The sequence below is a fragment of the Gloeophyllum trabeum genome (genome assembly GCF_000344685.1).
Source record: "Gloeophyllum trabeum ATCC 11539 unplaced genomic scaffold GLOTRscaffold_00002, whole genome shotgun sequence".
Classification (NCBI taxonomy): Eukaryota; Fungi; Basidiomycota; class Agaricomycetes; order Gloeophyllales; family Gloeophyllaceae; genus Gloeophyllum; species Gloeophyllum trabeum.
Window position 1 is genome coordinate 3,079,308 of NW_006920411.1, and position 14,697 is coordinate 3,094,004.

General features: G+C 53.2%; 3 protein-coding genes across 3 annotated transcripts; 1 reads left to right on the forward strand and 2 right to left on the reverse strand.

The window, feature by feature from the left end:
• Positions 1–4,663: 4,663 nt before the first annotated feature.
• Positions 4,664–7,066, reverse strand: GLOTRDRAFT_71486 (HD-domain/PDEase-like protein). The gene is made up of 10 exons (XM_007864506.1): positions 6,964–7,066; positions 6,740–6,908; positions 6,552–6,689; positions 6,438–6,503; positions 6,315–6,377; positions 6,137–6,261; positions 5,937–6,079; positions 5,542–5,884; positions 5,398–5,488; positions 4,664–5,342 (listed from the first exon to the last, which is right to left on the reverse strand). Exons 1-10 carry the CDS (start codon positions 7,034–7,036, stop codon positions 4,874–4,876), a joined length of 1,680 nt encoding a protein of 559 aa, XP_007862697.1. The 5' UTR covers positions 7,037–7,066; the 3' UTR covers positions 4,664–4,873.
• A 4,319-nt stretch (positions 7,067–11,385) lies between these two features.
• Positions 11,386–12,341, forward strand: GLOTRDRAFT_126107 (uncharacterized protein; the record flags this gene model as incomplete). The annotated part of the gene is made up of 3 exons (XM_007864507.1): positions 11,386–11,391; positions 11,451–11,511; positions 12,136–12,341. 3 exons carry the CDS (start codon positions 11,386–11,388, stop codon positions 12,339–12,341), a joined length of 273 nt encoding a protein of 90 aa, XP_007862698.1.
• An 846-nt stretch (positions 12,342–13,187) lies between these two features.
• Positions 13,188–14,543, reverse strand: GLOTRDRAFT_91289 (uncharacterized protein; the record flags this gene model as incomplete). Its single annotated transcript, XM_007864508.1, has 3 exons — positions 13,188–13,369; positions 13,546–14,248; positions 14,304–14,543. The coding sequence occupies 3 exons, from the start codon at positions 14,541–14,543 to the stop codon at positions 13,188–13,190; spliced, it is 1,125 nt and encodes a 374-aa protein (XP_007862699.1).
• Between the last annotated feature and the right edge of the window lie 154 nt (positions 14,544–14,697).

Below are 14,697 nucleotides of genomic sequence, written 5' to 3' on the forward strand. Positions count from 1 at the left end.
TGCATTTTGCAGCATATACCCTTGGACATAGGTGAGTATTCGCATATCTGGACATTGTATCCGCATATCTGAACGTTGTATATGCATAGAGGGGCATTTAACACGAGACAGCATGTAATAGCAATATGCTATGAATTTATCGTATTTTTTTGAGGCTTTATACGGTGCGATCGGCCGCCGCCGTTGAGCACAGTGAGCACGACATTCCTGACGGCGACGACGCTCGATCGGAGCGTGTAAGTGGCGGCGCATACATGTCAAATCCATCAAACGAATTTTGTGTATTTAATGAGATTTATTCCATATTTTTACGACTACATACAAATGCTACAGCCATGCTCATCGTCGGCGACAACGACGACAGGCCTAAAGCGGGCGGCGACAACACGCCGGGCGCCGACGCTGGCGTTGTCACCTGACCCGTGGCGGTACACCCTAGGGTTGGGGTTTGCTACCAGACTTCTACCCGGACCGCGGCCGGAAGCGGCAAGGGCATGGTGGTCGACGGGGAAGACAGCGAGGACGGGGTGTCGAGCAGAGTAGCGGACGGCCTTATTATACTAGTGTAGGCGGTGACGTGTACTGTATGTAGACCGATGCTCGAGCGTTGAAGTCAAGGGGGACGAGGTGGGGTACCCAGGGGGGGCGTTCAGGTGGGGTGGCAAAATAAGGTTTTCAAGACCCCTTGGTCTCGCGTCTTGGGGCGTAGTCCCAAGTCTAAGGAATCTCGCTTTTGGTGTCACTCGGGTGCTATTTCATTTCACTTTGTGGGTCCACATGTAGCCTAAATTTAGGAACTCTTGTGGTTCAGAAGGCCAAGACGCAACATAGGCGGTGGCACTTCAAGGGCACAAGGGTACTTCGTTCCGCGATAGGTCGTCGATGGGTACGATAAGAAATGCTGTGAAACGTGAGACCCCGGTTCCCTGATCTCGGGGGCCCGGGCGAAAGGTATAAAGAGGGTGGGTGGTGTGCCACCGTTCCACCAGGGCCCCTCGTCCCCTCCCCCCACCTCTTCTACATTTCTCCCATCCGATCTCTTCGGACTAGTCCTGCTTCCCCTTACTTACCTTTGCTTTGCCGTTTTACCTCCTCTCGTCGACCTTCGGGAGGGTCTATTCAATGTCAAGGTGAGTGGAGTCCACATCGTATCTACTTTTACCCGTGTGGCGAGGCCATTATCTCTGCCAGTCGCGTCCCAAGATACGTTGTACTGACTATTCGGTTGCAACAGCCGTTCAAGTCTTCCGAAATCCTGCCTCCAGCAGCGCGCCACATCAAGTGCCAACCACAATCAAGACCCTCTGGTCCTCAACGTCATACATAAAGACCCTCAAGACCTCACAAGACCCCTCGGACGCCTCCCAGGATTTTCGGACGCCCTTCAAGAGTCGAGATGCTCCTCAAGCATCCCCTTCAAGTGTCTCCGACGGCTCATCAAGTATCTTTGGTGACTGTCTGTTCTTGTGGCTCAAGGCAATCTTCAAGATGTTCCGCGGACATTCAAGACTCTCGGAGACCTTCAATGCTCCTTTCAAGACATCCGTGGACCCTCAACATCTTCAAGACCTGTTGGCCGTCCCTCAATACTCTCTCCATGACCATCTGGCGCTCCTCAAGGTAAATCAGGACATTCTTCAAGCATTACGCGCTCCCCAAGACAAATCAAGACATCCTTCAAGCATTACTTCAAGCGTCTCCCGCGGCTCATCAAGAACCTACTCTCGTGTACCTCTAGCTTTCCTCTTATACACCCCTCTGCTTTGTTCAATAATATCTCTGGCTTGGCTGTTTCTCCATGGTTACGTGCTGGACTTCAAGGTAATGCAAGAGCGCCGAAAGCAGGAAGGTCAAGAGCCGCAAGCGCCCAGTTTATCAACTATCAACCAGTCAACGATCAAGTCCTCCTGAACACCGTCATTCGGGCAAGATTTCGTTTCTCTCACCACGATTTGACCGTCGTTTCTTCCACAGCCCCATGACCCACCGCTTGTCATCCATGATTTGGGTGCTACGCTTGGTACGTGCTAGCTGCTTGTCTTCTACACCGTCTTGACCTCAAATATCTGCTTCAAGTCAACGCCACGAGCACCATCTCCGCCACGGTCATCGTCTCAATTGGAGTCAGTGTGACGGGACTCACTTTCCTGCACTGCGTATTGCCGTATATCCTTGGACTCGGAATAAACGATACGAGAGATTCTTCGGAATACTCTACTCCATAATTTTTTCCTTATCATTCTCCTTCGGGAGAATGGCATATCTTTCTCCATCTTCTCGTCATGGTCGGTGTCGGCGTGAAAAGAGCAAGTATAGGCTACCATATGTGAGTACCTCATGTTCATCAAGAGCGTTGAGCTCTGGAGACCGTCGTTGGCCGACGGATGAATGCTGCTAATGTGTCTTCGACCTTTCGAGCGTCGGACATTGTCCAGACTGCCCTCCTTCATCCGGGTCTAATAGCGGGTCGTCAGGCGTTTCTCTATGCCACCATTCAATTGATCGCTGGCGACGTCTTCTGCCATGGCAAGACCTGCGCCGCATGCTCTCTGCTAGGATCTCTTCTATGGTGTATACTGACGACGATCTGCTTGTGGATTGTTTCATTCGCTCGCGCGGTTCAGGCATCCTGTGATTCCCACGTTGTGTCGACTCAGACTTTGGCTAACACCGAACCATGTTCTTCGGGTTCGGGGCCGTCAAGGCACTTCGCATACTCACAGGCTGGTCTTATGTTGGATTGGGGCAACCTCTTCAAGCTAGTCTGCCATTGTCGAGACCAGTTCAGTGGCTCTGGTTCTTCACTCGCACCGGTTTTCTACGGCCGTGCTTCTATCCCTGCCTTAGTCAGACCCAGTATCTGCTGGTCGTCAAGTTTTGGCTCTAATTGGATTCCGTGCATTACTTTGCGGCACAAGGCCGTTCGCTCTTGCAATACTTAGCGCATGTGGCACACTATTGTTGTAAATCCTTCCCTTCGACTATGAAAAACATATGTGCGGTTCTTGCCACTGTGCCGGTGACCCTTCTCTTGGACGCCACCAGATATTCTTTGCCATCTAATCTCGCGTACTTTAGGCTCTCGCCAGCCCGCTTCCAGGCGTCCCCTCTATTCGTGCATCTATTGGCATTATCTGAACTCCTCCGGAATATGGTTGCGAGGGTCGAACGAGGGATCGAGTGCAAGTACTCCGCTTGGTAAGGTATATAGGCTCTAGTGATTGTCGGCTGCGTAACGCCATGGAGTGCTCTTCTCCCTCGCCTCGGTCTTGGATTGCTCTCGTTACTCCCTAGAGTATCGTGGCCCCTAAGGCTCTCGCCTCATGGGTTGTTCTCCAAGCTCCGATTATGCCTTCGAGGTTAAAACCCGGCCCAGCCACCTGTATTTTCGTCCGGCCGGTACTCGATGGCTCTCTCCGGTGTTACCTGCCGTGGCGTTTGACATGGCTTGTCTCGTTGCATCATACCTCTACCGCGGAATTCTGATACTATTCAAGTTGTTGTCTAGTCGACGCTTCTCTGCCTTGCCTTGGTTATCTGTGACTATCTTCCTTCAGATCGCGTCGCGTCCCAGTCTGCGATGGACGGTGGTGCACACCTTCCTCAATCCGTCAAGTCATACTTTATCTCAGCTTTATATAGTTAACACTCTGGCTTCTTTAGGTTCTCCTTTGTTCCCTCTCGTCTCAGCTTCAGTTTATTCAGTCACATTGTCGTCAACCTTGCTCTGGCTGTTTCCTTGGGCATCGCCTCCCGACCCTCCAGAAATGGATTGTTTCAGGACTTCTCCGACTCCGAGTCGCAAAAACATTGTCCAGAAAGAGTCTTTCTGGACAATGCTTTTTGCGCATCAACTCTCCATTCTGATTTGCCGGCCGTGTCCAGGTTTACCTTCCACCGCTTCTTTATGCAGCCATACTTGCCCAGAGGCATGTTTCTCGTCGGCATTACGAGCGACACTCACTGATGTCTCCTCTCCGCCTTTGGTCCTTCTCTGTTCCCTGCCTGTGTCGAATTCTAGCTGCGGTCTTATTGCCATGTCGTTGTATATTTCCCCAGACCTCGCACAGTCTGGTCCTCGTCTGGATCTGTGCTACTGTCTGCCTATGAAGATCGTACTGCTGTCTCGTCTGACTGCTAGCGCACGGAGCTTTCGCCGGCCATATGAACAAGGCGCCTATATGAGGGACGGTAGCCAAACTCGTCGTTTTCCATCATCTTCGTACCTGTTCGGCATTCGGCCTAGGGTTTCATTCCCGCAAGCCTTAAGTTCGAGCATTCGTATAATGCTCCTCCTCGGCGCCACACGGCTGTGCTGGTCTGCTTCCACCTATTTGGACGCTAAACAGCTACCCCATGGCCAGTGATAATGCGTACTTTCCTTGCTCTTGTTGATCGTCCTCCGTCCACTTTTCCACCTGTGTCAGTGTGTGAGTGTCACAATACCTGATGAGGGGGAGACAAACGGGTAGGGGCTCCACGAGAATGCTCAGTCCACGCAACAGTCCTTGCAAAGGGTTGTATACTACCTCTCCCGCTTGTCACCTCAACTGAAGTTGCTTTCGTGAGCTTCACTGCACCTCCTATGATGTTCAGCGGTAAGTTGATCCGACCGTTCGTGTCGGATCTCTATCTCATCGTACAAGTTCATATCAAATAATGTCAGCGTAACAATCCTAGTGTTCTGATTCCGCATAGGTACCTGGAGAGAAACTGTCTATGGATGCAATTGTCTATAGGTGCCACCCCGATTAAAGATATGAAAGACTACCATAAGCACTGAGCATGCAGGACAGCAATTGGCGAGCACGACGAGGAACAACATGAAATAAATAGATCCGCAATAGCGGTTCGCGAGTCCGCGCGATGTCGCTCATCGTTTCTTCGCTGGAGTCGCTTCGGTCTCGGCACCTGCATCCACACTAGTATCCGCCCTCGACCTCTTCCTCTTGTGCCCATGTGTAGGCGACTTGGGCACATAGTTCTTCGGGACCGTCGTGAAGTGGTTGATGTCCCGCACAGAGATCGTCCTCCCGGCGCTCAAGCCCATCCCAACTGGACCACTCTGTGACCTGCCGAACGACCTCACAGATGTCAAGGTCGAGGTGCTCGACGCACGCGGCGGCGTTTGGAAACCCGGCGTGACGGGGAGAGTAGCGTCCGATGGCGGAGGCGTACCTTCGCGGAAGCTGACCGAGAGATCGCGGTCACCGCTCCATGTGGTGATTCCTGCGTTCGTGCCCGCTGCGGCTTGGGTGCGAGGGGCCGCTTCGCCAGCTGGATCCAGTTCTGGCATTTCAGCAAGGACGGCCCGGTATCCCGCTTGGACAATACCGAAGAACCTACACGTCACATATCAGCCCCATGGATGGCAGCAGCGGTAGGACGAAAACTCACCGCTCATCCTTGGTATAGACACGCAGGAGAACCTCGCCGAACACGCTTGGCATAAGCAGGGACACGTCTCCCGGACCAGCCGTTTCACAGCCTAAATGATCATCAAGTATATTACGGATAGGCAAACAAGGTATCGACACATACGACCTGGATTGTTCTTCGAATAGAACTTGATACTGTCCAGTGGGTTCTTGTCTTTCATCCCATAATGCATCTTCGTCAGGTCGACAATGACCTGGCCGGGAGTGAGCTCGTCGAGCTCGAATGGTGCGTCCCGGCGGGGAGAGTCTGCGATGTCCACGTCGGAGTGCGGGCGGGGGGTGCTGGGCGAGTTGGTTAGATTCTTCGCGGCCTCCACGATCTTCTCGGGCGTGATGTGCTGCTCGCAGATGTCCTTGTACGCCCATTCAAACACTTTGTAGTCGACACATTTGTATAAATCCCGTGTGCGGATCCGGTCGAATATCGCCTGCGATTCCTTCAGTTCCTAAGTAGAGACAGATCAGTACACCTGTCTGACACTAAAATTAACCACCGACCGGGTCTCGCGACATCTCGATCCGAGGCATGAGGTCATCGGTCAGGTAGACGTATCTTTCGGGATCGAATACCTGCTCCGCGATCTTCATATGCGGCTCAGCTGCGAGCAGCGCGTCGATGATCATATACTCGATGGCCTTGGCTAGACGCCGATGCAATCAGCGCACCCCGGGAGACTTTATCTGACAAAAATACCCACCGGTTTTATGGTTGTATATCCGCTTGTGTAGACTGAAACGGGTGTAGCATAGTTCGTACAGTTGGTTGGCGTCTTTGATGTCGTAGCAAATCTGGTCGTCGATGACTCGTGCTGAGTGAATCAGTCTATTGGGATATGTGAATCAGCATGTTCGCCGATGTGTTTGTACTCAGCAGACCTTGTGAGGGAGATGTTACCTTTCTCGCCGATGGCATGCGAGTCGCGCGCAATGTAATCAAATCTATATGCAACACCAAAGCCATCAGAACCCGGGACAATACATGATAGGCGCTGCGCATACTTGTCGACGTCGATGCCGTTCCGCTTGTTTGCGACAATCTCAAACAAGAAGGGTTTCTCCTTCCCGCTACCCCAATTTCAATGACTGATACGCACAAATCACGAGCGCACTCACCCGCATCGCTTCGAATCTCCGGCGATGAGCGCCTTCACGAACTCGGCGTCTGCTTCTGAGATATCAATACGATTACTCGAGACCATATCATCGAACATCATCTCCGAGCCCTCCTCATGCGTCCATGTACTCCCTTCACTTATAACCGCTATCAAACACCGGAAAATAAGAAGAGAAGAGAGACGTACAGTGCCCTCGGGATGAACTGTCCGTCCCAAACATGACTCCAGGGGCCATGTCCGAGGTCGTGACATAGCCCTGCGAGCTCCACGCACTTGACGTCTCTGTCCGTAATTTCCAGTTCTGGTTGATGAGTTTGTAGATGTTCGGCCATCAGGCGAGCAAGGTGCGCCACGCCTGCATTAGGCGGAGTTGGAGCGATATTCTCTCGAAGTAACAGGTCATTTCGTACCTAAGCAATGCTCAAAGCGATTGTGCGATGCTCCCGGCCACACATAGTAAGACGTCCCAAGTTGCTTAATCATTCGAAGGCGCTGGAATTGCCGCCTGTCAAGACAGATGTCAGCTCAGCATCTCAACGTCGCCTCGCCCATACTGGCACGCACGTATCAATAAAAGCGCTGACTTTGGCGCATACAGAAACTAAGACGCGAGCGAATGGCTCTTAAATGCGATGGTAAGCCACGATGCTAGGGACACGTACTGTAATCATGAATCGGATCCTTGAATCGCCGGACGGTGTTGCGCGAGTCCATCGCCGTCGCCGTCCTCAATGTCGACTGCGGCATTTACAGTTATTCGGACTGCCTCGTGTCGAGGGCGTGTGCGCCACGGGACGCGTCGAAAGAGACAGCTGAAACACTTATGGCAGGCTCTATTCGCACGGGCGCTAACGCGTCTCCCTAATTTAGCGACAAAGGTACGACACGCGGTCACGTGCATTCGCCCTCGATGGCATCTGAATCCGCGCGTCACGCGTCCTCGTTAACAATATTTCGGGTCTGCATAACTCTCACAATATCAAGTCGGCGCATACAAGTCTCCTTGCTAATCAGACGAAGAGGAGTTTATTGACAGCTCTATCAGAACGTGTCGCCTCTGCACGAGGATACGCCAAAGATACGGGCAGAATCAAGCTTCAAAGGCGACAGTGAGTAGGTCGATTTCTTAGCCTGGCCGGACACGACGCTAATGATTTAGAGGGGGTGACGGACAACAATACTATTCAGTAGCTTCAGCGACTTATACCGGGACTCCACGGCTCATATCCGCGAGAGACGGCGCGCATAAGCAGCGGTCAGCACCACCGTGGTCAGCCACCACGATCAGTCAACCCTCACGATGCAGCATCACGCGGTAGTGTATTATTCCCAACTTGAAGACAGTAGAACATAACATGGGTCAGTGGCAAGATGGGAAAGAAGATATCCCTTCCCATTTCCCATCACGGCGTCCACAGTGATAGTTCACCGGGAAAGGGGAATGGGAAAAGGAAAGGGCTGGCTGACTATAGAAATTTGCTGGGGGCGTCGCTTCTGAAGAGTCTCCAGAGATATCCAGTCGTAGCGGTCTGAGCATTACGGGTGACAAAAACAGTTTCCAAGCCAGGCTTGCTATGCGCTGAAGCGTGGAGCTGAACGACGGACCCAGTTCAGGTATCAGAGGAGGCGGAGCCGATAGTGTTTCTTTCGGAAGGCAGGTCATCTTGTTCAGGTTCTAAAGGAGTCGTCATGATAAGCAACCATAGATACCTGCCGCGTCGCAACCTCCCGTCGCTGGTCGTAGGGGTGGCGGGACTGGCTGAAGGTACACGCCCAGAAGTCGTAGTGACATGCTGACGCCAAGGAGTCATGGACCGGTGCAGCGCCCGTGGAAGATAGTCGCGGCAGTAGAATGCGCAAGTGAACTGAGTGTACTCCAGACATGTCGGCAAACCGGCGAGGAGGGGGAAAGGCTACGCGAGAGCTTCACGCGAAGATACACTGGTCATCCGCTTGCGGCTCGAAGAGACAGAGTCCACCATCGAAGGGAGCGATCTTCGTCCATTCGGAGGTCGTTTGCCAAGGCACTCAACATAACTCGCAAGGCAGACTGGGAATCCTACCTGAATGCGAGCTGAGCACACGTGTAGCTATGAACCAACGAGGCTACAGGAAAGCAGGAAAGAGAGCGCTGTCCGGAGCGCGAGGTGGTGGGATACCCAAAGCGAGCACAGTAGATGCGTCATCGAGGGAGAGAACTTGAAGCAACAGGTGTAGTAACATCTGATTGACAGCCACAAGTTAGTTCTTACCTCTCAGTGGGGCCTGACAAGTCCGAAGTTGTCAAGTCCGCCTGCGCAGCTTGATAGTCGAGTGTGTAACGACGAAATGAACAGCGTAGGTATAGCCAGTAAGAAGAGCCGGTCCGCGTCTGTCGACGTTCACTGCCACCAAGGAAGCGCGCAGCTCACTTCACGCCAGAACGTGACCACCTTGCACGAACTGCACGGGACCCCTGAAACGGTGACCCACTCCGCGAACTTGAGGAAGCCCGAACCGAACGTCCCAGTGACGGTTTCCAGAATGCAAGAGCGAAGACTAAGGCGCAGCCTGCGATGGTAAGACCTTCCGAGACGAACACGAGAGTCGATTACATGGAGGATCCCAGGGGTCCCAAGAGAGATCCAGCTTAAGCAACGAAAGAAGAGAGCACCTGGCGGAGACAGCAGATCAGAAGATTCAAGGCAAGGCGTGAACCACGCACTTCAAGTTGATGCAGAGGAGAGTACTTGTCGGAGCACAAAGATACAGAAAAGACAGCGAGACCAAGATGACACACAGGCTATATTCCCAACAACAAAGTATCATCCATGGGTGATGGGATCGCCGACCTGCTCGCAAAGCATATCCACGTACAGCCGTAACAGTTGAACCGAATTATCCAGAGACACAGTGTGAGTGCCTCGCCACGGACAAGCAAGGTGCGCACGATGCGTTAGAACTAATGCTTCACAACGGGCAGGTAGCACGATCGGTTTCAAGTCGAAGAGGCACCCCCTTCAAAGTTCGGGACAAAAGCACGACCATAGTGAACAAAACAAGTGCAGGAAGGCCACGGTTACGGGGCAAGTCTTCATAGCGACGTAGTATTTTGAAATAGTCGAACAAGATTCCTTTCAATCGAGGACTGAAGGAAGAGAACACGATGTCATACCCGACCGAGATCGTGTGGCGGAGTGCCTTGAGAGCGCCCAACCCGAAGGCCTCCTTTACGGTGCGGCATTATAGCAAGTCGGCCACGGTAAACCAGTATTGCGGGTACCAACGAGTGAGAACGACAGAAGAGCATCACCAGTACCAACCGAGTGAAGCATCCGAGAGGAATGACTTCCGCCGAGCTCCGCAAGCTTAAGGGACGTCCAGCCAGAGGGAGTATTGGCATGCGGTGGCACAGGGAAGCGACCAGGGAGGGAAAAGCGCCGGAATGGACCAAGATACAAACAACAGCAGGCGTCTTCCACGACATAGTGGCCTCAATAAACGGGACTCTTCAGCTGCACCCATCCGTCGGCCAACGACGGTTCTGCGAAGAGCACAAGGCTCTCATAAAAGAATGGGCGACACTCACCTCCACGTTATCCTTACTCGCCCCCCGCACCCCCGATCATAACGAGAAGATGAAAAAGATGTGCCACTCTCCCGAAGGAGAATGTATGGAAAAAATTATGGAGGAGTATTCCGAGGGATCTCTCGAGATCGTTAGATCCGAGTCTCGAAAGACTACGGCGATATCCAGTGCAGGAAAGTGAGCCCCGTCGCACTGACTCCTTTGAAGAGGATGTTCGTGGCGTTGGCGTAAAAGAGATGTGCGAAGTCAAGTCAAGGCAAGGGGACGAGACGAGTCACTAGAACGTACCCAAACATAGCGCTTATGATCCTTTCTCGGGAACAGGTGGTGATAGGCCGTGAAAGAAAAGGTGGTCAAATAGTGGAGAGAGGAGCGGAATCTTGCCCGAGCAATGACGGTAGCGTGGTTGATGATCGACCGGCCCTTACGCTTCTTGACTCTTAGAGTCTAGTATTCCCTTGAAGTCCAGCATGGAGCAGAGAGACCATCGACGGTCGACCAACAGACAAGCGAGATAATATTCAATTGAAACGGAACGGAGAGACGTAAGAGGAAAGCTAGAAGTACACCAGCCCAGATACTTGATGAGGCGTCGAAAACGCTTAAAGAATTAAGGAGGGTCTTGAAGGGGATCGAAAGGCGACCGGGGCCTTGAGGAAAATTCTTGAGGTACGACCAAGGAGTTTTGAATAGAGTTCTTCACGGTCCGCCTAGGGTCCTGAAGATTGTTTTGAGGGCCAGCAGAGAGCCTTGAAGAGTGAAGGTCCGAGTGGGGCCATGAGAGGGCTCCACGGTGGTTTTGAAGATCCTCTTGGGCAAGCCGGAGGAACGGACAGTCGCCCAGAGAGAAGCCGTCAGAGACACTTGATGAGCCGCTGGAGACACTTGGACGTGCTTAAAGAAAGACTTGAGGTTTCTTGATGACGGCCGAGTGTCTTGGAGTGTCTGGAAGAGCATCCAAGCGTCTTGCAGTGTAGACTTGAGGACCAGACGGTCTTGACTCTTACGGGAGAATCTTGACACGACGACAAACGGTGGCACAGCAGGGCTACGCAAGAGAGACAACGAGAGAAACGCAAAACCGTAACAAAGGAGGGAGGCTGAAATGTCGGGCACTCCAGAGATCATGAGCTCGTTAGAAGCTCGTCAGCAGCACCCATCCGCCGGCCAACGACGGCCCTCAAATAGCTCAGCGCTCTCGACAAATACAGAAATTGCTTACTTTGCACCACTCTGCAACCACCCATGGCCAGTACGTCCTTTCATGGCAGTGACCCAAAAAAAGGTGTGCCATTCTCCCGAAGGAGAATGATGCGGAAAAAATTATAGGATTCCGAAGAATCACTCGACATTGGTAGGCCCGCCGTGCGGCAATACCCTGTGCAGGGAGGTGAGTCCCGTCGCACTGGCTCTGACTGAGCATGGTGACCTGCCTGCACGACAAAGACGAGATCAAGACATAAGCAAGAGACGAACGACTAAAACACACCAAGCGTGAACCGCGCGGGTGTAGCTATCAAGCTGGTGATGGTGACTGCACTGTAAAAGAAACGGCGGTCAGATAGAGGACAAAGAGGCTGAATCCTTGCCCGATTAATGACTAAGTTCGTTGAAGGACTTGATAACGTTGACGAGGGGTTTGATGATGGGCCGGTCACACACGGTCTTGATCCTTAAACTCTTCGATTGCTTTGAAGTCCAGGACAAACACACAGAACACCCAGCAATAGCAACGCCAGAGATAATATTAAACGAAGCAGAGAGAGATATAACAGGGAAGCTAGAAGTACACGAGACTAGGAAGCTTGATGAGCCGTTGGAGACACTTGAACCAATGCTTGAAGAGTGTCTTGGGTAGTCTTGAAGGACGCCTGGTGGTCTTCAGGAGTCTTGAGGGACGGCCAAGGGGTCTTGAGGAGTCTTGAGGGTTCGCCTACGGTCTTGAAGAGTCTTGACACTCAACGATGTTGAGGAGAGTCCAACCGGTCTTGAATATCGACTTGAGCGAGCCCAGAGGAACAGACAGTCGCCAGAGAGAAGCCGTCGAAGAAACTTGATGAGGCGTTGAAGAGGCTTGATGAGCCGTCGAAGAAACTTGAGGAGCCGTCGAGGAAACTTGAGGAGCCGTCGAAGAAACTTGATGAGCCGCCGTCGAAGAAAATTGATGAGCCGCCGTCGAAGAAACTTGATGAGCCGCCGCAGAAACTTGAAGAGACTTGATGCGGCTTGAAGTGCTACCGAGCTTCCTGAGGAGTCTTGATGAGCGGCCGAGGGTGTTGAGGTGCGAATTTGAGGATCAGAGGGTCTAGAGCCTGAGGGAGTCGCTTGACGTCTGGCGAGGATCTTGAAGGGCGCCGGGTGGTTGGGACTTGATGTGGCTCGGCGATTGAGGTTCAAGTCGGTGGCACTTGACGCAAGATTGAGGCCGACTTTCAGAAGACTTGAACGGCTGTTGTATGGCAAGGTCAGTACTTAATATTTTTGCGTATGCGCGATAGATTCAACTGCCTCGCCACACGAAAGGAAAAAATAAGATGTGGATGCCACTCACCTTGACGTGGCATAGACCCTTCCTATGGTCGACGAGATGAGGTCAGGTTGCAAAGCAGAGGTCAGCAAAGGAGAAGCAGGGCAAGTCCGACGAGGTCGCCTGAGGGGATTGAGAACGGATGGGGGGAGGGGACGAGAGGCCCTAGTCGAACGATGGCACATCAGCCGCCCTCTTTATACATTTCGCCCGGGCCCCCAGAAGTCAGGGAACAATCGCGTGACATTTCACAGCATCGATTATCGTCCAAATCACCGACCTATCGCGGGACGAAGTGCCTTTGTCCCTTGTACTGCGCTGCGCTTTGACCTTCCAAGGCCAAAAGAGAAGCTAAATTTAGGGTTACATGTGGACCCACAAAGATCTCGTAACTGGATCGAAGTCCAAATGAGGAAGGAGCTCACGCGCGCTTTTGTGCGAAGTTTGATGCACGAGGCTTGTGTATCCCCGGATGGGCGCCTGAGGTCAAGTGGCTCGAATTCGAAGCTCGTTCGAGGGCTAAGCGCTGTCTGGCTGAATCAGCGTGAGGAACCAGACCCTTTACCCTGCATTTTGATGTACATGATTGGACGATAGCCTGGGAGAAGCGCGGAACCATTACCCGGTGTGGCGTGGTTTGGTTCGCGTCGCTGGCGACCGACCTCCTCGGAGTCCGAGCACGTCGGAACAGCACATGTACATCCGACGTCCTTAGATCGCACTTCAAATAAAAGATACGCAGAACGACTAGTACTGAGATAATACTACGGACGTCTGAATATATGCCTGATGGAGACGGAACAAGGCGAGGTACAAAGGATAATACAAAGCAATATAAGTCTGAAAGCAATCCAACAACTCCAATAACCAGTTACACCCCACCGGCCCCCGCCTCACCCCTCGCCGCCGCCAGCCTAACCAGTCCCTCCTGCCGCCGTGCCTCATACTTCCGGAGGACCTCGTCGATGTGTGCTTGAGCGACGTCGTATGCGTCGAGCGTCGCGGACAGGATCGTATCGATCCTTGACTGCGCGAGGGACTGCTGCGCCTTGAGGGAAAGCGGGCGTGAGGGCGAGGGCGCGAGCGTCGCGGGGAGGGGCTTCGGCTTAGGCGGTGCAGGAGGGTTTGTTTTGAGATTGGGGTTGACGACGGGTGTGGCAGAGGGCATTGGGGATTTGGAGGAGTGAAGCGGGATGGAACTGCCGGGCGTGGCGACGTGCAGCACATGAGGCCCCGGCGGGTTGGGGTCCATCGGCGTAACGGGTCCCGATGATGTTATTGACGCCGTACCCGAAGAGGACGTCCGCGATAACGACAGTGGCGGAGGGCGGTCTGCCATGCGCCACATCGATGGTGTGGCGACGGGACGGGTGGGGGTCGGAGCCGCCACGACTGCTGAAGTCGGTGGAACGGGCAGGGGTTCTGGTTCAGGAACCTTGTCCTCGGATAATGAGGCAGATAGGATGCACAGTAGCGGGAAGGAGTCCCGCGCATCCAGTTCCGCGATGGTGGGCGACGACGGGACGTTCACGTTCGGGTGCGCATCCCAGTGAGAATGAGTGGGTGCGTTAAGGCAGCGCTCAATTCTAGTAGGTATCATCTACGTATCGTTCAGCCTGTCGTTTATACCATACTCAGGTGAAGACGTCACATACCTCGCGGCCGATCCCCGTCATTGACATGCTCCCGGAAGCTGCCTTGACCTTCTCGAGGATCGCGGCGTCCAAGGACGTGGGGGTCTTATGGACTGTTGCTGCTTCAAGTTGCCCTTGTTCCCGTCTCAAGCCCGAGGTGGCGTAGATACAGCCGACCTCCCCGTCACACGATGTTCCAGGTGTGCTTGTCGGCAACTCGATGGAAGCGTGGCTGCCTATGTTCCTAAGCACGAGTACCATGTTGTCAGCGTCTGCGTTGGCGCTCGGTTCCGCGAGGATAGATGTCAGTGGGTGTCAATCGGCGGGGACGGAGGCTGCGCTGTCAGACAAAGAGCGTATTTATTTACCTCTTCAATTCCGAACTGCTGCTCAGGCTGACCAGATCAAGATCCCG

Coding starts and splice junctions, on each gene's coding strand:
- GLOTRDRAFT_71486 (XM_007864506.1), bottom strand. CDS start 7,036: ATGATTAAGCAACTTGGGACGTCTTACTATGTGTGGCCGGGAGCATCG. Junction 6,504..6,551: donor GGAGATTCGAAGCGATGCGG/GTGAGTGCGCTC, acceptor AAATTGGGGTAG/CGGGAAGGAGAAACCCTTCT. Junction 6,080..6,136: donor GATATACAACCATAAAACCG/GTGGGTATTTTT, acceptor ATCGGCGTCTAG/CCAAGGCCATCGAGTATATG.